Source organism: Eulemur rufifrons, chromosome 3, assembly GCF_041146395.1.
Source record: "Eulemur rufifrons isolate Redbay chromosome 3, OSU_ERuf_1, whole genome shotgun sequence".
NCBI classification, from domain to species: Eukaryota; Metazoa; Chordata; class Mammalia; order Primates; family Lemuridae; genus Eulemur; species Eulemur rufifrons.
Window position 1 is genome coordinate 84415299 of NC_090985.1, and position 27879 is coordinate 84443177.

Genomic DNA, 27879 nt, shown 5'->3' on the forward strand with positions numbered 1-27879 from the left:
ATTCCAATCTCTGGGAAGCCCATTGTCCATTGATGCAATAAAAAACAATAAACAATACATTTTGAGAAAGCAAATCTGAGACAGTATTTCAAGAGACAGGTGAATTACATATGACGTGGGTACAGTATCATCCTGTAGTCCAGGCTGTAAGTCCTCAGAGAACGACTACCTTCTGCCCTTGCTGTGGTTCTGAAAACTGGACCTGCCCAGCTGTCATATCAGTCATCTTCAGCTACTTTATCTGCCTCACCTGTAAGCCATCACCTGGCAGGCAGGATTTCCAAAAACAAGTTTCTTGGATTCAAACCATCTGTCTGTGTTGAGGCTAAGCTTTTTTCAAAATGCCATTGTGGAGAAAAATGCCACTGGGTAGAACTTTTCTGCAATCTTGATGGTAGTATAATACTAAATCATGTAGTATCTGGAAGCTTAAGTAGGATAATTAAATTGAAAGTGAGAATGAATTTTATGAAGATTTTATTTTATTTCATTATTTGAATGGCTGTAGCATAGTGGGGAAACTTACCTCTTGTGGTTAATATATGTACAAGAAAACTAATTTAAGCTAATTTAAACAAGTTAATTTGACAGGGAGTACCTTAATTACTGTTATATTTTTCATATTTGTAATTAGATGCTGAATTGTGATATGTACCATGGCTTATGTGGTTGATTGTAATTAATCTTCGGGGAATTTTTCTCCCTTTTTTTCTTACTCATTTTATGTTTTTAGACATGGGACCTGGCTATGTTGCCCAGGCTAGTCTTGAACTCCTGGCCTCAAGAAATCCTGCCTCAGCCTCCTGAGTTGCTGGGATTACAGGCAGAAGCTGCTGCACTGGGCAAATTTTTTTTTCCTTGTCCATCAGATAGCCATAGTGTTCACAGTCTCTGCGTCTGTCTGTTGTGCCCCAAACTTTTCCATAACCTTTATTGAAAAGAAATAGTTAGACTTTAAATAAGATAATTGTTCTGATTTCTTGCAAGTGGATTTGACTGCCTTAAAAATCCTTGCATTTGAGAGCACATAACGAATATGAAATCCCAGGGAATTACTAAATTACTAGGGGTATCACAATTTTCCCCTTCGATTTACAAAATTTGCTGGAGAATTAACATGTATAAGGAGAGGATTTTTGTTATAGAAAAGATAAGATACCAAATTTAAGAAACTTTTTGTAAATGTCAGTCTTGGTTAATATCACTTTGACTTCAGGATGCAAATTGTAGCCACCTCTCAGTCCACTTTTGCTGGGCTTTGAAACATGCAGGTGCCAGCAGTTTCTAAGGCATTCACTGCCTCTCCTGCTGCCTAGTTGAGGCATGTCAGTTTCTGAGTGAAGCTGACCCTTATTTCTCTTTTAATTGCCTGCTTAACTGTTTTAAATAGTTGAGGAAGGCTGGTTGATGATACACCGCCACTCCTGCTTCAATCGGAGAGAATGTATGCCATAAGGTATTTAAAGGGTCACTTGAAAAATTTATTTAAATCAATTCCTGTTGTCATTACTAAATGTAATAATTAGTGAATGGATATTTGACAGGACCGGTTTTTCTAGAATGTCCTCTGGATTTAAGTACTTTAAGTACCATGATAACAATAAAGAAACTTCACATTTTCACATATTAGGAAGATCTACTTTGGGATTATTTGCCAAATGCTTCCCAGTCTTTATTGTCTTTCCACCTGCTGTTTTACCTAACCTCTTACTCTGAATACAGTGATCGTTCTCCACAAACAGACAAAATTTGGGTATGTGCATTGAAAACTTATAAATACAAATCAGGTTTCTCTTTGTTGTGTAAGCAAACTTTGTTTTAAAAAATGCTGTAGTGGCATGTATTTGGCCTTCAAAACAAATTGGATCCTTTATTTTCTCAGGCTATAGTTCACATTTGGTATAGACAGTTTAAGATGCCATCCCTAGGTGACAGCTGTTTTCTGATAAAGGGCGCTGATGATCTTAGTGCAGAAGATGAATAATTCAAAACAGCTTTGTGCCCTGTGTGGTCAGCCCTGTGTGGTCAGCCCTGAGCGCTGAGGGGCCTTGCTAGTGCTGGGTGGCTAAGGACCAGGACCACCTAGGGATCAGCGGGGGGTTGGGGGGATGACGAGGTGGGACACTCCCTTCTATGTAAGAATGTGAGTTCAAAACGCTGTTTCAAGAATTTCAATAGAAAAAACTTCTGTTTCTATATGATATAAAAACGATACTTTGTCTAGTTTTTCTCACAAAAGTTCTCTTTTGAAAAACAGACCTTCTTGTTACAGTTACAGTTTTCGTAGTCCCAGAACTGTAAACTTTCACCCTGTTCTTTCCTGAAGTCCTAGAGAATAAACCTGGGCTCCTTCCCCCAAGCTTGGTTTCTCTGGGATAAGTCTATAAAATTTTTTTAGGTTTATTGTGTGTGTGTGTTTTAACTGTTAGCTGGCCTCATCCCTATACATAGTTCCTAACAGGTTAAAAAACAAACAAAAATCTTCTGTGAACCAGGCAGGATATAAACAATGAAACAATAAATAATGGCAGTTGCAGAGTCACAGAAATGACAAACTATATACTTACTGATAGTAATTACTATGTACCTATCGCAGTTGTTCAGAGTGCCCGAAGTATGTTTGAGACTAGACAGACCTACTCTTAGATATCCACTTTTCCTCCCTAAATGTTAGCCTAGGATTACCTAGTTTTTGTCTTAGTAATCAACTCTCCGAGTTGATCTCGATAGACTGTACCAAATCCTTAGCTGCTAGAGATTTTTGCCTGTGGGAGATTTTGGTGGTGTCAGATTGTACAATTTTCTGGAGCCTGCCTCAGGAGATGTCCCACCATGCCGTGTGACCCTGGGAGGAGGTCATGCGGCCCTGGTCTTCTCTAGTCCCTGACCACAGAGAGTGCTGGCCTTGGCCACAGACACCCTGCTCTCATCTTACAGTCATTTCCTTTCTTCTCCTGAGTTCTGAATGCTTTCACCCCTGCAGAGCCTGCCCTCCCCTCAGCCCCCTTTACCCCTGCCTTCCTTGGTTGGCCAGAACCACAGTATCGTGTCTATTTGTGCAAAGCTCTCATTGTTATCACTGCTTTGCTTTCTCCACTAGGATGATATGATTTAGCATAATTTAATGTTTCAGGTCTCTAAATTGGATGATTCTATGTTCTATTATCAGCTTTTTGCATTAGGTACTTTAAATTGGGAACACCTGCTTTTTAAAAAGCACACTCGTGAGGTCCTCCCATGATTGCTCAAGCACAGGCTGGAATGAGAGAACTGGGAGTAGACGGTAGTGAGCAAAATGAAAGCGAGAGTTTCAGCCTGCCTGTGGTATTGTTAGAATCACGGTGAGGAAAAGGGAGAAGAGTGTACGTAGAACTAGTTGTAGCAGTCTCTTTAGAATAACATCAAGTCCTGCGTCTGTAGAGAGAAACTGGAAGGAACAGATACCCAGATGGGAGGAAAACACAAGGAGAGAAGAGCAAGCAGGTCTGAGAAGTGGAACATGAAATGAATCAGAGAGCAAGATGTCAGTGACAAGGAAGTGGGGCACAGAGGATTCCCGGGCGTGGGAGAATGGCCCAGAGGACAGTGAAGGCCAGGCCTTAGGCTGGTCTGCAGTCCTCTCAACGCCCTGGGAGGCACTCCTGCCTGAATAGCCACCGCTAGGGTCGGGCAGCAGCCTGGAGAGAAGCCCTGTGAGCCTGGTGTGAGTGAGGCCAGTGCGGGGCCAGGACGAAGGGGCAGTGGGAGGTGAGTAACCGGCCCCCTTCTTTCCTTCATCCCTCTGGCCTTCCCTGCACTGTTATTGGACCTCTTCATGGTGTTCGGCCATTGGGTCTACAAAGTTGAATAAGGTGAGAACCTTGCCAGCCTCTCTTAAGAGCCATGAGTAACTGGGAAATCCCAGGGTCTGATAAGAAATCCCATGATGTCCAAACTGCTTTTTTTAGTGAAGCAGGTTGTATTAATAACTTCCTAGATGAGAATCAGAATTAATAAAGTTGGTTTATTTGAGGTTTTTTTCCCTTCATCTTTCAAATGTAAAGAGAGCATTGGTGACTTTTCTTCCGAATGCGATGCCCGTTGGCCTGACCATCGTAGGAATTAGGCTTGGTGACCTTAGCTCCTGTGGTCTGGCCTTTTTCCTTATCCTGTCTCTACCGAATGCTTTGACTCCAGAAATTAGACTCTTTAAATAAACCTTCACTATGTTGAGTACATAGTAAAGCTCTTCAAAACAGATACCTCTAAAGAGACATTTGTGATATTTCAATCCTGACTACACTGAACTTAATTTCCGCTCCAGCTGTGAAACTGTACTCACATCTGTGCGTACCGTGTTCAGTATTAACATGACATTATTGAGCACCCACTATGTCCCAGGAAGCGAATAAGTCATTTCTTATAGCTGAGGATCCAACCATGCAGTAAAAAGGGCAGAGATATTCAAAGAGAGCATTTCAAAACCCTAGGGTGAGTGGAGTGTTAAGTTGGGGCTAAGCACAGGGCCTTGTATTAATAGAAACACAGAGGAAGGGGCCTTACTAGAGCTTTCTGGAGCAGCGGTGGGATCTTCCAAGAGAAGGGATGAAGGGCACTTGCCTCAATGGAACAGTGGGAGAGAATGCTTGAAATCTTGAAAGAGCATGATGCACTTGGAGAGATAAATATTTAATATTGCTGGGGTATAAGGTAGGAATATTAGAAAATGAGGTCTGCTATGCTAATAAACAGGATAATGATTTGGGAGATAAAAGATTTATACTACTTAGACCAAAGTCATATAATTTCATATTTTAACCTACTTATGAAAAACTTTATTGTGCTACTGCAGTGTAATTTTGTTGGCCATGCTTTTGAGTTAACACGTTTATTTGGAAAAAGTAAAGCATTTTTATAATTTTGTCTTTTGAGATTAGGCTACACCTAATCTGTATTAGTGCTCAATTAGAATTTCACCTCACTTCTCATTTCTTTAACACCATTGATTTTTTTGTTTGTTTGTTTCTTTCATCTAGTCTCAATCTTATCTTTCAACTTTGTAAACAAATTATGATTTCTCTATTTCCTTATTCAGATAACTCCCAAAATCTTAGCTAGTTGAGCCCAACAACCTAAAGTTAACTCTTCTAAATAAGCGGTTGTCATATTTTATTTTGCCTTCCTCTCTCAATACTACATTGCTGTGGAGGGTACAGGTAGAGACACACACACACCGTTATCACATCGGGGAGTGACTGACTGCTGCTATAATTTTAATAATACGGACTTGTTGCCTTGCAGTTCACTAACTTGAAGCACTTCTGAAGCCATGCTTCCGTGGGTTCTTTCAGCGTCTGCATGGTTTACCGTGTGCCTGATTATTATTTTTTCCCTGTGATTGGTCTTCAAATTTAATCAATTTATAGGACTTGAACTGTGACGCATAGGAATTTAGGTTATGTAAAAGAGAGATTTTGGACAAACTGTTATGTACTCACATGGCTTGCCATGAAAGATGTTTCCACTGCCCATTTTACTTATCAGGAAATTCGGTAATGATAGGTGATGTGAAATGGGGTACTGAATAGAAATATACACGGACGATGGCAGAGGGAATGGTAGAGACTTCTTAGGAACAAAAGCATTTTCTAGCCAGTTTTTTGCAAAGCCTATCCTGGTTACTGTCTGTTCTCTTGATAAGTATGGTACATTAATTTTAAAAGTAGACCTGTGTCTTTCAAACTTGTGACATGATTGTTGCTTCTATTTAAGCATTCATGCCTTACCATTTGACGAAAATGAAACCAAGTGTGTTGCTTTCTCTGAAGCAGGAGAGTGAGAGGGTTTTGCTGGGTGGAGATGGCCTTGAGATTGGTTGATTTTGCTATTTCTTCATGCTGAAGGGAAATCATGTTATGTTAACGAGAAGCTCAATGTCAGAAAGAGAGGGAGGCAACTTGGTGCTGAGGTTCCTCCCACTACTAAAGAAAGTGCAGCTGTGTGTTTTTAATATGCACGGCAGGAGACTTCAGCAGCTTGATGATATATAGTGCATTAATGTTGAAAAGATAAACACATTTGGAGAGCACAGGAAGGGCCTTGTGTTTTTATGTTAGCAGAATGCTTCCTAATGAATAAGAATGTGCTGCTGGCTTCACACAGCCATATGGCAGCTTTTCTAATTTTAGTTGGGTGCAGATGCATAATTCTCTCATTTTACCTTCTAGAACCTTTGAGATGCTACATAACTTTTCCTGTAATATTTAATCTATAGTGCTGGGCCAGAAACTGCCCGGCACTGTTTCAGTGACTTCTTTGCTCTGCACGGGTCTCACTGCTACCGGGTTTGACAGTCACTTTACCTGAAACTATCCCGTTCCCTAAAGGCAAGAAAAAAGATGAAAACTGTGGATGTGTATTCCCTTTAGAGTCTTTAAATTTGTTGTGGAAGTGATTAGGCTTGTGTTTGACATCAGTGTTCTGAAAAATGGATAGATTTCTGGGTGAGTGATTTTACTCATTTTGAAGCAGAGGAATTAATTATAAAACCTACACAAAGTATCAGGTTCCATTTTAGTAAAAGATTCCAATGCTTTAAATAATACAAGCTTCAGTAAAAGCAGCTATCCCCATGCTTGACCGAACATAAAGATAACTTAAAAGTCTTAACTGGCTTTTCATGTCAGGGATATCTAAACATGGGCAGTGCTAAAATTTTTCTATAAATGTGTAAATACCCTGTGGATTATCTTTCAGTTGATGTATTTTTACAGAGTGAGTGACATTTGTTTGAATTCTGACTTTTTAAAGATGGACTACTTTCTACAAGCTTTCCGCAGCCTCTTCGGAGAGTCCAAAAAAAAAAAAAAGGGAAAAAAGAGAGACTATCAGCTACCATGACAGTATCACTCTGCCCCTGGAATGGGCAGACACGAAATAGCAGTTAGGTTTCTAAGTAAGCAGTGGTAGTTGCCACTGCCGCTGCTGGAGTCAGAACAATTATGTGGCTGTCCCTTGAGCCATGACCGCCCTCCCTGTGAAAAGGTAGAACTCTGTTCTTTTCTATGGAAGACGCTTTTTGAGTTTATAGTCTCAGTTCAGTTGCCTAATAAAGGATAGATAAGAATCCCTAATATTGTGAGATTTGGTAAACTACCAAAAATCAATCAATGATACTTTAGAAGAATGTGTAAAGGTTTTTTTTAAAACATCACTTCATAATTTTAAAATATCAAATTGTACTTTTTGTTAAGATAAATTGATTTTTTTGCTAGGATCACTTTCTGATTTGTTGCTGTTCTCACCGGAAAACTGGAATTTTGCTTTCAAATGTATGCCTGTAGCCAGGTGCGGTGGCACACAACTCTAGTTCCAGCTATTTGGGAGGCTGAGGCAGGAGGATCTCTTGAGTCCCAAAATTTTGAGGCTGAAGTGAGCTATGTATGATTGTACCACTACACTCCAGCCTGGGTGACAGACTGAAACCCTGTCTCTAAAAAAATTAAAAAATAAATTTATTCCTGTACATGCCAGTGATAAAGAGCAATTCAATCCATCTGCTTCAAAAAATGTTTTCCCTTGTATTTTCAAATCAGTTATGTTTCTAGAGATCAAGTGCTTCCCTATTCACCTTTTCTTTTGTTCTAAAGCATGAATATTAATTACTTAAGAAAAAAAAACATATGGAATATAATATTAATGATTTTCCCCTAGTTTGTGGTATGACTCATCTTAACATGGTCCCTGAAGAGATAGGGTTTTGTTCTTCGCTTTGAAACTGGAAATCTAATTAATTGATATTGGATTTCTGGAGTGCAGGCAAATGGAGAAGGGGACCGGGAGGAATTGCTCTCCCAGCAGCCACCCAGGAGGAAAAGAAGAGTCAGAAAAAGATTATAGAGGCATCCTTGCACCATCTCCCCAGTCAGAGTTTTGCATTTGTAAAACTACGCTATTAAAAAGATTATAGCTATTTTATGATTTTTAAAATCTTTTGGGGAGTAAAGAAGAAAAGGATAGAATTACTATTTTCATTGTTACTCTCTCAGGCCATGTTCTTTATCTGAAAAGAATAACTTGAGTGGTTAAAGTACAGCAGGAAGAAATGATGAAGTCAAGACATAGGGGAGAAATCTTTTTCTAGGCTCTGAAAATTAAATTTCATCACCTACTTCTTGGATTTAAGAGTTCCATCTGCAATAATGAGATTTCATGAGGTTTTGATCAAAGGAAACTCTGGGACGAGCTTTCTACTCGTTGAGTTTACTGAAGGATATTTTTGTAACAAAATATATTTTTATGGTTAATGAATGCAAAATATAGAAAAGTAAATATGGTCTGTGACCGCTGAGAAAATGCCTTACTTAAAAATATTAAATAGTGTGTTTTAGTATAGTAATGCTATACTTATAACAGAAGTATAAATATCTAAGGATTTAAGCGTATTTGTATCTGGTACATAAAAATAGCATACTCACTACTGAAATGCTCTGTCCAGATACCAGTGTATGTCTGGTTAACTTAATAGTATATATCAGAGGAGTCCTATTCTTCTTCCTCCTCCCTCCATTCCTTGTCCTCCTCCTATTTAATTTCAGGGCACAGCTGAACATTAAACAGAGGTGATAATTACCTCATGAAAAGTACCCAAATAACATAAACTTAGGGCCAGTTTAGATTCCAGTAACATTGGCAAAGCCATGTATATGGGTGTTCTCTATCACTTCATATTATTATTTTTTTTCTTCTTGATACTGAGAAATGGTCAAAGCACAAGTTCAATACATAATTGAAGAATAGATGACAAATTAGCTATAAAATACATATATTTCAACCATTCTTGTGAGGACAGAAGTAAAAAACCCTGAATTCTTTTGTCTCATTTATTTTACAAGAAATGAAAATTTCTCATTCTTTTAATATATATAAATAGCGTTTGTGTGAATTTTGCAAGATTTTTTTTTTCAAAGTTCTCTTGCAATTATAGACTCATTTCGGGTTTTCTTCCAAATCACGTGCTCCACTAATATAATTTCAAATTTATCTTGTGACCATTGTTGTTTTCATTTTTCAGTCAAAGATTGCTAGAGCTTCAGCTCAGATGAACCTTTTGCCAGTATTCCTTAGCATTGCTTTTCAAGGCCGGGCTGAGATTTCCTAGGGGCCCCGTGGCACACCTCCGTTCCCTCCTGTTTCCTTATTGCTATCCACTTGCACATCCTGTAGAATCCAAATCGGGTATAGTGTATGTGAAATGTTTTCAGCGATGTCTAGCCATTGTCATCTCTTTTTCGAACTTAAAGTTAATTCTTTGGAGTTTAGCCCTGTGTTTTCATTTGGTTTGCTTGTGATAGTTTTGCCCTCCTGGCTAAAGTGTGAGCTCTCAACTGATGAAGATCATTCTCTCCACTTACACCGCACACACAGCTCCAGCCACAGATGCACAGACGGGCTGCTGAACCGATCCCATGTCACTGTTCCGTTTCCTCATGTGGGCTCACCTAGGCTACGCATTCTCTGTTACTGGTGTTAGCTGCTGTTTCTTTTCCTTTTGAATATTTATCAGTTGAATATCATAAAGAAAAAAAACAGCAGGTTTCATTATTATAAATAATTTTTAGGGTGATAATTATTTTTATCCAGACTTTCCAATAGTGCCCAAAATACATGTTTTGCCAGATCTAAATCATCTCTTAAATATCTGATCTATAAATTCCTAAAAATAAAATACTGTGCAGATTTGATCCTGATTCTACATATCTTCTGATAAAAGTCCAAAATTCTTTGCCTGAGCACGTTGCTAGAGTTTAGAATACCCAGGGATGAGGACTTTGCAGTGTTTAGGAATTTGCCTAATTAACTTATCTAAGTGTAATTTTTATGAATTTCATAAACTATTAATGGATGAATATAGATCTTCAGAAAGATGTTCATACCTTCAAAATAACATCTCATATGGTCTAGTGATTGTCTTTAAAAAAAGACTTGGAAATGGATTGCTATCACAGATATTATTTTGTATTTCTTTTGCCTAAAAATGCAACATTAGGATAGATACCACAGAAAACAATAACTCACTACTGTTGTGGTATCAGAATCTCATATGCCAAAGAGCCTGATGTTTCCTAGCTATCGGGCATAGGTACAGAGTTGCCTTTGTGATTAGCAGCTGCTACTTCATATCTCAGTCTCCTCTAGCATTAATGTAAGTTAAGTTCCTCCTTTAAAAAGAATAAACTAACCAGTTATGACAGTGGAAGAATAGAACATGCGGCCCTGAGAAAATATGAGATGCCTTTTAGCTTACTGGCTATAGCAAGATAAGATGATTTGTTATTTAGTACCTGTTCTCCTCAAGAGACCCTTTTCCCATATTTCTTGTCCCTACTCTGTTCCTCTCCCTGCACCCTGAAGTCCAGTGAGGCTAAAGGGGAAAATCAGTTCCTCTTCCCACCCACGCTCGACTTCACTTGCTCCTGCGCTTCTGGGAATGAGTGCTAGTGGTGGGTGTAGTATGTCAGTAGGGCGCCAAATATTTAGTGACAACCTGATCTAAAATAGGGACAGTGCTGGCCATTGAGGATCCAGACACAGTTCCTGCTTTGTGAAACCTGCCTTCTAGTGGGGATAGCACACTATTTCATGGACTGCGATTCACAACGCAGGAGGTAGGAGAACGGGGATGTCCTGGGAAGATATATCAGAACCTCACACAAAGAGGAGGCCGTTTCAACCTGTGTGTTTATTCTCACTGCACATTCTGATGGAGCCTCTCTCGGGAGGTCATCTTCTCAGGTATGCCATTCCATTTTGAGAATCACTGCTGCCCCTGAAAGATGTTACTGATGGGAGAATGTTGCCCCTGTGAATAGTCAGGAGGCAGAGGAATGGCTGCAAATCCCCCAGACTCTGGGACGTCAGTGCGTTGCTCCTAGACAGGGACTATGACAATGCTAAAGACAGCAAGTAATAAGAATGCAATAGGACCACATCAATCTACGGTGTCTGTTACATGGGTTTGGAGGTTTAGCATTAATGAAACTTGGGGATCCTTAGGTCTGAGGCATGCTGTGGCCTCCCTAACACAGAACTGTTGAGAGAGGTACCCGAGCCACATCCAAGGAGGCTCCACAGAGAGTGGTGTGGATGGCGGTACTCCAGGAGATTTTAGTTTAGCTCCTGTACCAAAAGCTCCTCTGAAAATTTAGATGAAGCGGCAGGTGATGATATGAATCCTATTCCTGTATTGGTGGGTAGAAACACGAACAGAACCTGAAGAGAAATCTGCAGTCTTACAGAGTGAACTGCCCCCCGACCCAAAAAAGTATGCCCCAGTGTACATTTATTTTGCATCTATTTGGCAATGAAAAAGATTCTAGGAAAATGGGGGGCGGATTGTCATATGATAGAACTAGTTTATACATATATTGATAAATATGCATCTTTTTCTTCTGTGAGCTTTTTCATAGAAGTCTCGTTCTACTATGGAATGTCTTCCCAGGCCTTCCTGTCTTCATGGGCCTGAAAGCTGCCTTGCACATTTCAATCCAGGAGCACATATTGTGCACTTCTGTGCTAGGTCAAAGGACAAGCCATTGACATCTCTGGATGCCTCTTTCCTCTGTGTAAATAGTTAAGTGCCTTGAACAAGTCTGGGGCCACATCTTTCGAGCCACTTTAAATGTGAATGTGAGCAGAAGTGGAACAGTAAGAGTCAAGGCAGACATTGCAGAGTGTCACCTGGGAACAGCCACCGCAGGCTTTCAGACTCCTCGTTATTTCTTCTTCAAATGTGTGCAAATATATCTCCGATTGTGCTACTGAATTCTAAACAACAGACTCTCCTTTATCCTAGTTTAGGGAATCTCTTGAGTAGAAACTTAATTGTGCCATAGTATATAATAGTTTCACAATCTAGAAAAAAATGCCTATCAGGGACTAGCATGAAACCTCTAAACTCATTTTCTCAGCAGTCTGAAAGGGGATCCGAGCCACAGGTTCTGAAGGTGAAAAGTTAATGTTCTGGCTCCTGCTTCCAGCGGTTTCTCCCGTTCAGGGGCAATGGGGATCAACTCTAACTCTTTTATAGCCACATCTGATCCCACTAGAGATTTTTAAAAATCATTACAATAAAAATATTTCTGTGTCACTCTGTCCTTGAAATAGCACTGCCATTTAATTCACACTTATGTTTGTTGCAGAAAAAGCAGCAGCTGCCAACATAGATGAAGTGCAGAAGTCAGATGTATCATCCACCGGGCAGGGTGTCATCGACAAGGATGCACTGGGGCCTATGATGCTTGAGGTACCACACCCTCATTTTGGTTCTGTATTTTAAAATGCTGTTGATCTTCGCGCTATTACATTTCGTTTCAGGTAGATATAATTTAAGAAGAATCCACACTACCACTAAGGACCTCTTGAACTTACTAATATGCGTATGGGTATCTATGTTCTGGCTCCTGCTGCCAGCATATACATGTTCCAGAGTTAAATTAAGTGGATTAGAATATGCATTGACAGGTTTTAATTGCCAGTTGAGCATTCATTTTGGAAAACCATATTCATAAGTCTTGTTAAATTCTATGATATATTTTAGTTTAAAACATTCTCAAAATTCTTACATTTTATATGTGCCATGTACATGTGCCTACGTATACAGGTTTAAACTTGAGGACCAAAGAGGAGGTTTATGCTTTTTATTTATGTTATTTCAAACTAACTTATTTATCTCATAGTGAAGAAAACTGAAATAGGCAAAAGGAACTTTTAAGATAAACATAAAGTGTAATGGTTGGTCTTATTAACTGCCTGTTCTTTATTAACTTTAGGAAACTTCATGAGCAGCTACTGTCTAGAATTTGTAAAGTCCAGTTTTCCTATTTTATTAACTAGTACTAAATACCAAGTGCTTTGCCGTACCTGTTCCAAAATTAAAATTCAAGATGTAGGCTATGGCAAGATGAGAAAAAAAAATGTCAGTGAATGTCAGAGGAACCCTGAGACGTAAATTATGTCAGTTCTCAGGATAATTTGCTCTGCTGATGAAACGATGAGGTTGGAAAGTACTGCCTGGCCGGAAACTTTGCAGTGTAGTCATTGCAGCATCAGCTGCTGCAGTAGTCACGCATGTACAAGAAATTAGGGTTTTTAAAACAAAGATAACCAATAGTCACTGGACCTGATCACCTCTTTTTTTCAATTGATGCATAAAGTGATACTTATTTTTAGAAAATCTAATTGTCTAAAAACCTGCCATATAATTCGGTGGGTGTAGCGGGGAACACAGAAAAAATTTAAAGATCATCTGATCCAGTCTTTTTATTTAGAAATGACAAAATTTGTTCGCTGAGGCTGTACCTGCTGGCCAAAGGTTTTAAATGACCGAGTGTTAGGCCTGGCTTATCTTCTCTTGAATCACTGGGTTGAAAACATTCAACAACAAGTTTCAGGGGAAAAGCAAAAACACACTTAACCTGTTTTTCCACAGACAACAAGGCAATGGAAGGCCAGGGAGAGCTACTTCCCGCTTGGTTCTTAGAAGCAGATAATGAAAACTATAACTAGGTGGACTATTTAGAATTAGATGAAATAAAGTGGATAACTTCCTTTGGAAAGAATTTTGAATTACAAGCAGAAAATTGATTTGAAAATTATGGTAATCTAAATTATTACAACTGGGAAGTTTTCCATATATCTGTGTTTATTCATTATATCTGGGTGGGAAAATTAGAGTGGAAACTCCTGGGAAGACTTGGCTTCTAAAAAGAAATGCTTGGAGTAACCACAAGGCTTTGACTCAAGCCGTTTGAGAGCAAGGCCATTAATTGTAGAAATCAGATTGCTAGATGTCAGTGGACCTGATCTCATGAAACTCAACCAACATTTTTGCCATTTGAAAATAGTCTTCTGAGAATTCAGTGCATTGATTCAAGTACCTATGTAGCAGGACTTTAGTCCTGAATATGTTCCAGAGGTAATTCTTGAATCTAGTAACTTATGGTTTGAATTTAAGTCATTATCCCTGTTTACATGTAATCATTTAAACAGAGAAAACATGTTCTCATGAAGCTGTTCCTAAGCATAGATGCACATTCATGCTTGCATCATAGCATAGTGGTTGCTAGGCAACAAAACCAAATGTCAGCTTTTTTCATCAGAGCATACCATAGTGAGCTTTAGAAAAAACACAAACAGTTTATTTTTTTTTTTTATTTATTTTTTTTTTTTTGTTGAGACAGAGTCTCACTTTGTTGCCCAGGCTAGAGTGAGTGCCGTGGCGTCAGCTTAGCTCACAGCAACCTCAAACTCCTGGGCTTAAGCGATCCTACTGCCTCAGCCTCCCGAGTAGCTGGGACTACAGGCATGCGCCACTATGCCCGGCTAATTTTTTCTATATAGATTTTTAGGTGTCCATATAATGTCTTTCTATTTTTAGTAGAGACGGGGTCTCGCTCAGGCTGGTCTCGAACTCCTGACCTTGAGCAATCCACCCGCCTCGGCCTCCCAGAGTGCTAGGATTACAGGCGTGAGCCACCGCGCCCGGCCAACACAAACAGTTTATGAGATGAAACAATTTCATCTTTCAGTTTTATTATGCCACAAATCAGTCTTTTTACTATGACACAAAGTAACATGCACTTGCAAAAAAACTGTAGGTAATATATTTACGAAAATCCCTGTCAAATGTGTATCTAAAGCAGTGAGTTTAAAAGGGACACTGGTACAGAACTAATCAACTAACTTCATTTTCCCCCTGCCCGGCGCACATACTTGCACATGGTTCTCAAAGGGTAGTGCCAACCTATTAGGGAAGGCTGTTTACATATAGTCTTGCTCTGCCTGCATGTGGTTTATACCATTGAGAAAACCTGACAGAATGTTTAAGAAAACCTTAAAACCAAGTGGTGTCACACTAAAAAAAAGAAAGAGAAAGAGAGTTATTCACTGGTGCCTTATGGTCAGTTCTAATTTGAGAGAGCACTTAGTTTTGTGATGAAAATAGAATTAAAGATGGAACACATTCAAAGATAGCTCACAAGATAGGAGCTTGTTAAATAATAACATAAGGAAAAAACAAACCCAGGAAAAGGTAAACACTGTAGTCTCCATCTATAGCCACTGTAATATGGGTGTGTACACGTGACATTGGCATTGAAAATAGTAATAAATGCGTGTGGTGAAGAAAGTGAGTGGCATGAACTAGCTAGACCAGGTGGCCCTGGTCCTAGGTATGACTGATCAATATAAAGCCTCTTCAGTCCTGATCTCTCACCTGAGCCATAAAACAGCTCTGACAAGCAAGGATGGAAAGGGGGGAAAAGGGGTAATCTAACTAGGAGAAATTCACTAACCCCCAGCATTTTTATCACCCCGGTGAATATATTGGGAAAATGGATGAGAGGTGAAGGGCGGAGCAGGGGACGCTGCTTCATGGTCACCAGAGGCATGAGCTTTGGAGTCAGGACCACCTGGAGTCAAATTCCAGCTCTGCCACCAACATGGACAAACTTAACCTCTTTGAGCTTCAATTTCCTCCTCTATAAATTGGGAAAGGTGAAACATTCCTTCCGTTAGGAATATGTCAATATTAAAATGACACATGTTCGTAAGGCACAGTGAACATGCTCGATAGCTTTTATTATTCCTTACTTCCTGAAATGATCCTAGATTTTTCATATCCTTCCCTAATCTAGAATGGGGTGTCAACAAAGAGGGAGGCCATGAACTCATTGCAGGAAGCATGCTGCTGTTATTTAGGTAATTTAGGAACCTGCATCTTAATCTGGAGAGCAAGTGGTATAGAAGGGCACAATTAGCGCTTCTCTGGATCGGGACGGTGCTGAAGTCATGAAGACTAGTTTGCCATATCAGAGACACTTCTAGACCCTTTCCCATATATACCAAACAACGAAGGATTGATGTTTCTTTAAAGGTGTGAGATCATCTGTGATTCTTTTCATTAAAGGTAGTAAAGTGTGGGTTTTTTTTTTTTTCCTGGACTTATTGCTGAACTGAGGAAAAATTACCAGTAACACCTTCCTCCCATTGTATAACATAAAAAACTGTAAAACAAAATTACCGTGTATCGGGTTCATAACATAGTAGTTCTTGGACCTGTGGAGCACATCAGTCTCATTTGCAAATACAGATAAATGCCTGTACACTTTTACTTGGCAAAAATTATTTCCTCATAAATTGACAGAGTTAGTGTTTCTCGTTTAGTTTGTGACAGGATAACCCTAATCTAGGCTCTCTCCCACTTAACTAAGATGGAATAATTTCTATTTCACCAAGAGAAAATGTGTTAATTGTTTCTGAAAACCTTGAGAGGGGCCAGAGAAAGCTCTTTTCTATGTATGAAGGGTGTGTTTCTCTTAATGGGATCATTCCCTTCTTAACAATTGCATGTGATTTTATGTTCCACCCTTTCTAACACAGTTTGTTCCTTTTCCTTCAGGCCCTTGATGGGTTCTTCTTCGTGGTGAACCTGGAAGGCAACGTCGTGTTTGTGTCAGAGAATGTGACACAGTATCTGAGGTATAACCAAGAAGAGCTGATGAACAAAAGTGTATACAGCATCTTGCATGTTGGGGACCACACAGAATTTGTCAAAAACCTGCTGCCAAAGTCTATAGGTAAATGGTTGTCTGCTGAGTGTCCTCTCTCTCTGACCCCAACCCCCCCCCCCCCCCGCACCCCCCATCTTCACTGGAGTGGGTAAATTAGAACTGTATTATGTCAGATGGGGTAAGAGTGCCTGGGTGGTTTTTTAGAGATTATTGTGTTAAGTATTTAAGCTTAGAAGTCATGGGGAAAGGGCATCTTCAGATATTGAGCTTGAATGAACGATTATTTTGATCCTATATTTAAAGTACACAAAAGTGATTCAGATGGAAAGCATTTATGACAAATAATTTCCTGGAGTTTGTTTTTATTGTTTTCCAAGAAGGTAACAAATTGCCTCAGCCTATCCAGTGCCAGCCAACTCAGTTTTGTCCATTTTCTCTGTGCCCATCTAAAAAGCTGAAGGTGCAAGAGAAATTTGAGATTCAACTTATTTTGAGTCCTACAGGTGAAAAGAGTATTATGTGTGTGTGCACAACATGCTAAAAATAAAGTGCTAGGGGACAAGTGGTGTACAGAGAGGTTCAAGGGCTACCAGCCTGGCAGCCCTGGGCAGACTTTGTGTCACAGACTGCACGGTGGCGCTGCAGCTCCTCAGTGCTACCTCCTCCACCTGCCCCCTGCTCTCGAGTGTCCTGACTGCATTAGTCTGGAGACGCAGTCCCAACGAGCAGGTGATGCCTAAGGGCCACATTCAAAGTCAGTGACTCAGTGTGGGCCCACCTTAGTTGCTGCTCTAGAGCATTGCTGTTCGCACTTACTAAATGGTTCTTTTTTTAATATTCTCACTTAAACTGATGATAAGAACATCTTCACAGATTGAAAGAAGTGCAGAATAAAGTCAATTCTGAGTTGGCAAGTATTTCTATTCTTTATCTTAAAACTGTTTATATCAGCTGATCTTACTGATAACACAGTAAGTAGGAAAAGGTCCTTTTCAAATTCCATTATGGCCCGCTTTTCCTTTCTACGATAACTCTTTATTCAAAGCAACTGCAACAGTAATACAAGATGTATGAGTACTTTGTGTAGGACTCCTTTATTATATTCTCTAGTAAATGAATAAGAAAATGGGATTTTTTTATTTCAGGTAGCTAATATTTTCAGATCTCTTCGGAAATTTTATGACTTCCTCAAAGGACCTATACTTATTAATTCGCTATAATTAATCCACTTTTCTAAAGAGCTCCTTGCCTTACTTGATATTGTACCTTTTTATTTTACTTTCAACTTACTTATCAAACCTGAATTAGTGAGAACTCTTTTCTTTCTTTCTTCTTTGATTACTCTGAAGTCTCTGTTTTGTAAATAAGCTTTTTAAAATGTTTATCATGTCTAAAAACACCCTCACAGAAAAAAGAAAGAAAAAAATAAAATGCTTGTGCTGAAATAGACTTTCCAAATGTCTGTAGAGCCGTAACAAGCTAGTTGTGGTTCTTCTTTATTTTTAAAATAATTACTTTTTTCTTTTTTCTTTTTTTTTGAGACAGAGTCTCACTCTGTTGCCCAGGCTGTAGTGCTGTGGCGTCAGCCTAGCTCACAGCAACCTCAAAGTCCTGGGCTCAAGTGATCCTACTGCCTCAGCCTCCCGAGTAGCTGGGACTACAGGCATGCACCACCATGCCCAGATAATTTTTTCTATATGTATTTTTAGTTGTCTAGCTAATTTCTTTCTATGTTTTTAATAGAGACAGGGTCTCGCTCTTGCTCAGGCTGGTCTTGAACTCCTGAGCTCAAACAATCCACCGGCCTCAGCCTCCCAGAGTTCTAGGATTACAGGCATGAGCCACCACGCCCAGCTAAAATAATTTCTTACAGTTAACTTGATGCTGACTTTTCTTTCTAGTGTTTGTTTACTTTTTCTCTACAACCCAGTGGCCGTGAGTTTAGCATCGGGTTCACCATAGGCCTACACGCCCTTCTAAGTGCTTTCTAACTAGTGACTTTGGAGAGCAACTTTGCTCTTCTTACGATTTACCCTTTTTTGATCCTATTTCATTGTCCTACTTGCCCTAATATTTTAGATAAGACATAGGGAATGGTAAACAAAAGAATGCCAAATGAGAATTAGGATTGGTTCTGAGTCTAGCTGTTCTAGTAGTTGAAAAGTTCTTTGGGCATCAGTTTTTTCACCTTTTGAATGAGGATGTTGACTTGGAGATCCATAAACACCCTTTAATTCTCTAATTCTTTTATTGCTTTCATTGTGTTCTCCAAAACATTTCAAAAATAATTGATGTCTTTCTTCTCTTTCATTATCTTTCTTGAATTCGTATATGTATTTTTTACTTTTAATACCAAATATTAATAGATATGTGAGGTAGAATTGTTCACTTGAAAAGAAATAAATGACATTAGCACATATCTTTAAGGATTTCTCAGACTATTGAAGAAATACACATGAAACCATTTAAAAAGACTACAAGAGAGTAATTCAGGAACAGCCAAGTTACAGACTATACACTAAAATGTCTGTAAAATATTGGAAAAGAAAGATCTGTCAGAGTATACAGTGTGGGCTGCCTAGAGGTTAAGTATTGATTGTAGAGGTTCTCACCCTTCTAGCATGAGTGCCTTTGAAGGGAGAAATCGAGGCAGCTAACATTTCAGGTAGGGAAGCAGCAGAAGCAGAGAGAATCCATGCGGCACTGGGTATGGTGGAATGTGGAGAGGCTTGTGTTGGGGAACGTGAAAGATCTGGTTAGATGGGTGAGATAGAGGGAGGTAGTGAGATTATTTATTAGTTTGAATGGCCTTCATATTCCTGACTATATCAAGTTTAAATCCTTTGAAAGAATTTAATGCATGATACATTTGGTGCCATTTACAGTGTTTTCAGCAGGGTAACACATCTAAAACTGAGATGCAAGTAGATTGAACTAAATTTGCAAGAAATCAAAGTTAGGAAGACACGAAAGTAGAGAACTACAGTGTTCTAGTAATAAATAATCAAGGCCTGAACTTGAAGGGAAGGAGGAATCATGGTGAAGAGTCCAAAGTGTAGTAAATGTTTTGAAAATTCCAAGAATTTTCCCAAGTTGTTAAAAGATTAACCAAGAATTTTTTCCCCTCTAGATTATGAAAGTATTTAGAAAAGTGTAAAAGCACTTCATAAAAGTAAATAACCATATTTTTCCTACGTTATTTTGATAATTCAGCAGTAGGGCATCTGATGTTAGTTTCTCAGTAATATTCGATGGCTTTTGTCTTGCTAGTGAACGGGGGCTCTTGGTCCGGCGAACCTCCTAGGCGGAATAGTCATACCTTCAATTGTCGGATGCTGGTAAAACCCTTACCTGATTCAGAAGAGGAAGGTCATGATAACCAGGAAGCACATCAGAAATATGAAACTATGCAGTGCTTTGCCGTCTCTCAACCAAAGTCCATCAAAGAAGAAGGAGAAGGTAGGACAAAATCTCTAGACTATTTTATGTGTATTCTTCTGCTGCTTATTTTATACTTAATAATCTAAAACCAGCGGTCACACAAAAATTTAGAGGCAGTCTTTTTTTTCTTCTTAGTTGTTACTATTTTTGTGATAAATCCAAGTTTTAAGTCTCTAGAGCAGCACTGTCCAACAGAATTTTTTGCAGTGATGGAAGTGACATATCTTCAGTGTCCATTGTGACAGCCACTAGACACATATGGCTATTGAGCACTTGAAATGTCAATAGTGCAACTGGGGAACTGAATTTTTTATTTTATTAAATTTACATTTAAATAGCCACATGTGGCTGGTGACTGCCATGCTACAGTGGCCCTGTTAGTGGTGAAACCTTTGGGCATCCTGGGCTCCTTATGAAAGCTATGTGCCACTGCCCTGGAAAAATGTACACAGGTACAGAAAACATTTTTAATACACTTCAGGGGATTAATGGGATCCATCTAGCTTATCCATGGATCCTGCGTCCAGAATGTGTGTAATAAAAGGGCACTAAAGAGAGGGTAGAGACGGGAATGGGGAATAGAGGGGGGTTTCAGACTAGAAACTCCTTAGGCTGTTCCCCGTCAAGAGATGTTGATGTTGTGTCCAGCTCTTGTGCTTTCCATGTAGCAGTTCCGCACAGCTGAGTGTCACTCTCTGCAGTGTGAGGCAGTGTTGAAGAGTGCATTCTGCATGTGTAACGGAAGGGAAAGAGCTGACCACTACTGAATGGAATCATCTGGGCTGTGTAATCAGGCCAACTCCTAATTCAGCCACTTGCCAGCCCTGTGACTTTGGGCAAGTACTTTGACCTCTCTGAGCATCAGTTTATTTACAAGTGAGGTCACCAATACCAATATCAGAATGTAGGTTTAAATGAATATGCTGAACTATGGTTGGCATTGAATGCTAGTTATTTAATGCTTTTTATTTAAAACATGTAAATATATTTAAGGTTAAATTTTACTGGGAAAGAAAGTATTAGAGGTACTATAGATGATACATTGCATTTCAAAATTCAGCTTTTTGCTTAGGTGTGGAATACCAAATGATTTTATTCTATTTTATGTAACAGAGTAAGTGCTGCTAATTCATTCATCTATAATACTGTCCCAAGGCAATATAAAAATGGTGTAGCTGAGCTTATTTATCATTTTGTGCTTTATATTTAAACATCGTGCATTTCAAGTCAGATTCTGTGTGTTAACACAATGTTGCGTAAGAGCAGTGTTTCTGAGCCACAGTGTGCTCAGGTTCAAATCCTGGCTCTGCCAAAGTTTTGTGTGATGTTGGGCAAGTTACTTAATCTTTGTGCTTTGGTTTTCTTCTCTATTAAATGAAAATAATGCTAGTGCCTGCCTCATGGAGTTGTTGAGAGGATTAAATGAGTTGATAACCTATAAAGCAGCTAGAAAGATGTTTATCTCGTAGTAAGTGCCCCAAAATTTAGCCATTATTTTGTTGAGGATGATAATTACATTTTAATTTTGTGATACCAGCTATTGCTGGATATATTTCAAGAAATTCTTTCTCAAATTTAAAGGTGACAATCATAAATCAATGACAAGAAGATATGAAGAGACTACTTTTTTTTTTTTTTTTTTTTTTTTTTAAAGCCAGGGTCTCGCTTTGTCGCCCAAGATGGGGTGCAGTGGCATGATCATAGCTCACTGCAACCTTGAAGTCCTGGGCTCAAGCAGTCCTCCTGCCTCACCTCCCCAGTAGCTGGGATTACAGGTGTGTGCCACCACGCTTGGCTGAGGCTACTTAATTTTTTTAACAACCTTTGTCCAGCACTTTTTACACTGAAAGGGCTATGCAATGCGTTCTGCATGTTGCAAAGATAAATCAAACATTTCCTTCCTCTCCAGAAGTGAACACTGATGCATAAGGTAATTGAAGGGAGGTGAGGAAAAGTGCTTAGCACTGGCTGGGTGAGAAACTAGCCGCGGCCAAGATTCTAAGCTGTAATGCAGCTGTTCTGGCAAACGTTGCGTTTTCTAGGTATTGTGGGATTTGTTCTCTGAATCTGTGTCTAGACCAATTTATGTTCTTTGTTTTAAACTGCATATTGTCACTATAGAGGTATTTACATAGTGTGGTAGAAGGTATATCTAGTTTTCCTATATGATGGTGAACCCCAAACTCAAGAAGCAAACCCTTGACAAAGCAAACTATTCGATTTTAGTTTTCATCATTTTTGTACTTTATTATGAATTAAGCTATCAGCCATTTATAAGAAAGCATTCCATTCTTTTCCATCACTGGGGAGATGGCGTCGGATTGTTAACTCAGTGTGGTATAGTGGGCATGCTTTTGTCACCCGTGTGGTGGGGCTTCAGCAGTTCATCCTCTGCTTCCCAGCCTGCCCTACGTGGTGTCCCCTCTCTTCCCCCCCCCACCTCCCACTGTCACTGCGAGAATAACACCAGTGAGAAGCCGAAGCACATAGTGTCTTGTCTCTCTCCCTTGTTGATTTACAAGATTGTGCTGACATAAACACATTTGGATTTGTTTGAATCACTCAGAAAAGCCCAGTATGATAAATGTAAATGTGTATGATTTAAGATTTGCAGTCCTGCTTGATTTGTGTGGCAAGAAGAGTTCCCATGAAGGAAAGACCAGTTCTTCCCTCATCAGAAAGTTTTACTACTCGCCAGGATCTCCAAGGTAAATTTTCTTCCCAAAGAAGATGACAGAAATCGTTTTAGGATACTTAGGTATTTGGAAATGCCAGGACTATATTTAGGAGTCCGTAATGAAGCCGGGAATAGTGAATGCTGCTGGGGTGGGGTGTTGAGGAGCTGGAGGAACAGAGAGAGACGGTGATTCTCACTGGATGCCCTCTTGGTCCATGTCCTTGTGTTACCTCTCTTAAATAAATTTATATCTTGTTAAAATGTAATGATTTCCATAGAGAATAGGTGACTATGGAGGTGTAATGCCTACTCTTATTTAATAGGCAAGATCACTTCTTTGGACACTAGCACCATGAGAGCAGCCATGAAGCCAGGCTGGGAGGATCTGGTGAGAAGGTGCATTCAGAAATTCCATGCACAGCATGAAGGGGAATCCGTGTCCTACGCTAAGAGGCACCATCATGAAGGTAAGCATCTCTAAATGATATTTTTCTTGAGGTTGATTTTACTTAAATTATTGCCTCCTGTGGGAGCATTCTCTCAAACAGTGATTCCTGAAGTTCACCTTGGAGGACTTAGATCTGGTGACTCTTAGTGTTCCTATGTACTTGTGTCATCTGGCCCAGATGTTGCCATCTGAAGGAAAATTTAATCAGGAAACCTGTAGGACAGCAGAGTGTGATGAAGGAAATAAAACAGGAGATGATAATGTCACAAAGACAGACAAAGGAGACGGAAAGAGGTCAGATCAGATGCATGACAGTATTACAAGGTACCATCTAATCTAAAGAAATGTCATCTGAATCTGCCAGGTACAGTGGCTCACACCTGTAATCCCCGCACTTTAGAGGGCCAAGGTGGGAGGATCACTTGATGCCAGGAGTTGGAGATCAGCCTGGGCAACATAGCAAGACCCCGTCTCTACAAAAAATAGAAAAATTAGCTGGGTGTCACATTGCATGCCTGTAGTGCTAGCTACTTGGAAGGCTGAGGCGGGAGTATTGCTTGAGGCCAGGTATTTGAGGTTACAGAGAGCTGTGATTGCACCACTGCATGCCAGCCTGGGTGACAGAGAGCAAGCAGTGTGCTAGAGCACACTCTCTAGCAAAAAAAAGAAATAAAAGAGAAATGTTATCTGAATCATAAGAGAAATGTGAAAATAAGAATAAATGGAATTTTCTAGAGCTAATGAATCCCTGGTACAAGTTACAGTGGGATCCCCAGCCTCCTTCAAGGTGATGACCAACAAAGACTGTCCAGGTGTTTGCAGAGGGCCCAGAGGTGAAGTAACATGTCTCAGGTCACAGACTTCACTAATAGGACAGCTGGAACTAGACCCCGGGCTCCAGAGTCATCTTTCAGTAGTAATAGCCCTTACTGAGCACCTGGCCTTTGTGTGTCATCCTGCCTTCTCTGCACCATCCCACTGACCCTCACCACAAGCCTGTGCCGTAGACATCACGTCGCCCACGCTGTAGGTGTGAAGGCTTGGGCAGGTAAAATGACTGCCACGCTAGCATTCAGCGTCAGCCTAGGACGTCAGTCTGAACCTGTCCTGGAGCTTCTCCAGAGGTCTTTCCACAAAATCATTTCTCAAGTGCATTCTGGTGTTCTGCTAAAGAGGCGAAAACAAAGAAAAAATCCTTTTGCTTTAATAAATGCTAAGCGAGGGAGGGAGACACTTTCCTTCTCTCTGTGCCCTGGCAGTGCAGTTGGTCAGGGTTCCGTGTGCACTGTCAGTGTGGACCCTGCTGCGCCGGCGGACGTCTGGCAGTGCAGTGTACCTCATGATTCAGGTTGGACAATTGGTTGCACCTTTGCAGAAAACTTTGTAACTAATTATTGAAAATGGAGTTTTAAGTTTGTCACCATCCATCTAATGTGCATGAATGACCTTGGCATTTTACCAGTAGTATTTGTATGTTTAAACTTTATGCATTTTAGATCACTTTTGAAAAAGTAACAATCATAATAAATGGCCTGTCTCTCCTGCTCTTATTTTTTTCTCTTTTTTCATCCTTTTCATCTTATTTATTTTTATTTCTTAGAAATAAGCACACAATCCAGCCACTTGTGTCTTCGAGCATTTTTCTTTAAGTTGGAAAGAATAAGAGAAGATAAAGATGCCACATTTGACAGAAATCAATATTTAACCTACCATTTCAGTAGGTCTGGTTTAAAATAAAAAGAATGAGTAAAAACAAAAACTAAGAAATCACCATGAACAAAACATATTCGGTGTCCTTGGGTCCTGAGTAGCAATGTCCTACATTTAATTCTATGGCATTCTGATTCCTTACAAAAGGGTTTACACAGATAGCCCAGATACTGAGCTAGATTTAGGCAGATGGGATGCATTAAAAGGAAACCCCATATAGACATTCAAACATTCGAAATAGGGATAATCATTTACATTGAATAGAAATCTGTTGCAAAGCTTTGTTTAAATGGGGGAGCTTCCTAAATGCATTCAGATGCATGCTTACGCATACCTACTTAGCAGAGATGTTGGATGTAGAGTAAATGGAAATGAAAATCTTTAGGAATCACAGCCAAGGTCAGATAAAATTCCTTTGGAAATATGAGTCCTATTATAAAAATTGTGTTTATGTTACCTTTTAGGAACATACTTATTGTGCAAAGCAAGATACACCTAAATACTCTATCTAACTGAAACTGCGAAGGGGAGTCATTAAACAAATTGTTCAAAATGAAATTTTACCAAGAAATCAGAATTCACATTGTATGTCAGCCTCTCTCTCACTTGTGGCAATTTTGAGGCAAGGTGAATGTGTATGGTCACTTTGGGGCTAGCTATTCAACCCACAAAATTTGTGCTGAGGCTTATGTGGTAAAACAGGATAGTCTTCTTAAAATGATTTAAGAGGTAACTAAGTTATATAAGGTTTTTTATTCCTGAATTGAAATGTTCTTTTTAATATGCAGTATTAGACAGTTATATAATTGTTTTAAAAGATAAATCTCAAAATTGTTTTAAGAGAAATTATATTAACCTAGTTGATTTATATCATAATTTGTTATTGTCTTCAAAATAGAAGCATCTAACCCTTTATCTAAAAGTTAAAATAAACCAATACATGTCACTAAGATTTACACTTTCATTGTTTCAGTTTTGTTTAGTTTTTTTTTTTTTTCCTCTGAAAATATTGTTCCTAGTGTTTATCTTTTACTTCCTGTTGTCCTAGCCATAGAAATAATACTTCTTACACAGTGAGAAACAGAATTGGGGAAAAGTAGTGTGAGATGATGTATTGAACAGTACGTAACTTCAAGATGAATATTCAGAGAACACATTTAATGTTATAAATTTATTTAATATTTATATTAATTGAAAGGGAAATTAAAATCAAATTGTGCACGTTAGAGATATCATGTTTATGCATTGTGTTTTAAACAAATCATTGAACAGCTTGTTTTGAGCTGATAAACAGTTTACACTGTTTTGCCATGATACTGAAGGCTTAGAAAGGAACACAGTTTGAGGTTCTAAGCTCTTACTCTTTTTTATAAGAAAAACTATATATTGAGGTTATTGGTATTTTGAGTGAAAAATAAATGTGCTTTTAAAAATTTATAATGTTTTAACTGGGCGCAGTGGCTCACGCCTATAATCCTAGCACTTTGGAAGGCAGACGGGGGAGGATCTCTTGAGGCCAGGAGTTTAAGGCTGCAGTGAGCTGTGATCACGCCACTGCCCTCCCGTCCAGGCAACACAGCGAGATCTGTCTCCAAAAAAAAAAAAATTAATGATGGTTTTATATCATGAAGTATTACTTACAATTCTTTAATATACTGGAAAGAAAATATGCAACTGTGACTAATGAAGTTTATTACTGTTATTATGTCTTGTCCTCCCCTCCTCGATTTTTTTTTTTCCCTCTAAACATGCATTCTGTTTCCTTGCTTGTCTGCAGTACTGAGACAAGGATTGGCATTCAGTCAAATCTATCGTTTTTCCTTGTCTGATGGCACTCTCGTTGCTGCGCAAACGAAGAGCAAACTCATCCGTTCTCAGACTACTAACGAACCTCAGCTTGTAATATCTTTACATATGCTTCACAGGTAAGCCTAGTTCTAAGAAATCATTTTCCTTTTCCAAATTAAGTAGAAATGTAACAAAAGTAACAAACTATCCTAGACCTTTTCGGGTTTGTTAGACATTTTTTTCCATCAATCCCAGTAATATAAAATTAAATTGTTATTAAATGGTGGCTAAAAGACAACTCATGATACAGTCGGCCTTCTGTGTCCACGTATTTCACATCCAAGGATTCAACCAACTGCAGATAGAAAATGTTTGGGGAAAAGACAATAAAAAATAATGCAAACTTTAAAATACAGTATAATAACTATTTACATAACTTTTACATTGTATTAGGTATCATACGTAATCTAGAAATGATTTAAAGCAGCAGCCCCTGACCTTTTTGGCACCAGGGACTGGTTTCATAGAAGACAATTTGTCCACAAATGAGGAGGGGACAGCAGCTCAGGCGGTGATTCAGGCGCTGGGAAGTGGCTATAAATGCAGATGTAGCTTCACTTGCTCACCCAGCACTCACCTCCTGCTGTGTGGCCTGGTTCCTAAGTTTCATGGTTTCATGGAAGACAATTTCTCCACGTAATTTGGGGGAGGTGCGGGGGGTGGGGGGGAGGTGGAGCTTAGGCAGTGCTATGCAGCTCGGTTCCTAACAGACCACAGAGTGACGCCAGGCCAAGGCCTGAGGATTGGGGACCACAGATTTAGAGCATATGGAAGGATTTGCATGGGTTATATGCAAGTGCTGTACCATTTTATATTAGGGACTTGAGCATCTGTGGATTTTGATATCTGTGGAGCGTGGGGGTGAGGCAGAGGGCAGGTGGTGCTGGAATCAAACCTCCAGGACAGATACCATGGGACGGCTATACTGGCAAAGTAGGACTACACTTTGAATTTTAGCCTTAACACTAGTGAACTTTAAGTCCCAGCAGGAAGAACACAAGGCTAGCACTAACTTTGCTTGGACAGGACTGCCCTTACATTGGAGAAGGGAAAATAATTGGCTCCCATAGTGACATGTGCACATGGACAGGAATATTGGTGCCAGTAGTATGATTTCTGCTCCTGTATGTTTAAATCTAAAATTTTCAGATGTATATACTTAGAATATTTTAGATTTTTTCCCTCAGATTTAAATTAACTTATTG

At 39.3% G+C, this 27879-nt stretch overlaps 1 protein-coding gene across 5 annotated transcripts in view; it reads left to right on the plus strand.

Annotated features, from left to right (window-relative positions):
* NCOA2 (nuclear receptor coactivator 2) overlaps nt 1-27879 on the plus strand; it is a 265072-nt gene that overhangs the window by 194075 nt on the left and 43118 nt on the right. For 4 of the 5 annotated variants that reach the window (XM_069465528.1, XM_069465526.1, XM_069465529.1 and 1 more), the window contains exons 5-10: nt 12180-12283; nt 16439-16616; nt 19821-20009; nt 22598-22699; nt 22992-23135; nt 26604-26751. In XM_069465528.1, the coding sequence (XP_069321629.1) occupies nt 12180-12283; nt 16439-16616; nt 19821-20009; nt 22598-22699; nt 22992-23135; nt 26604-26751 (865 nt within the window). The remainder of the gene's footprint in view (nt 1-12179; nt 12284-16438; nt 16617-19820; nt 20010-22597; nt 22700-22991; nt 23136-26603; nt 26752-27879) is intronic. The other variant, XM_069465530.1, reaches the window with a different exon arrangement.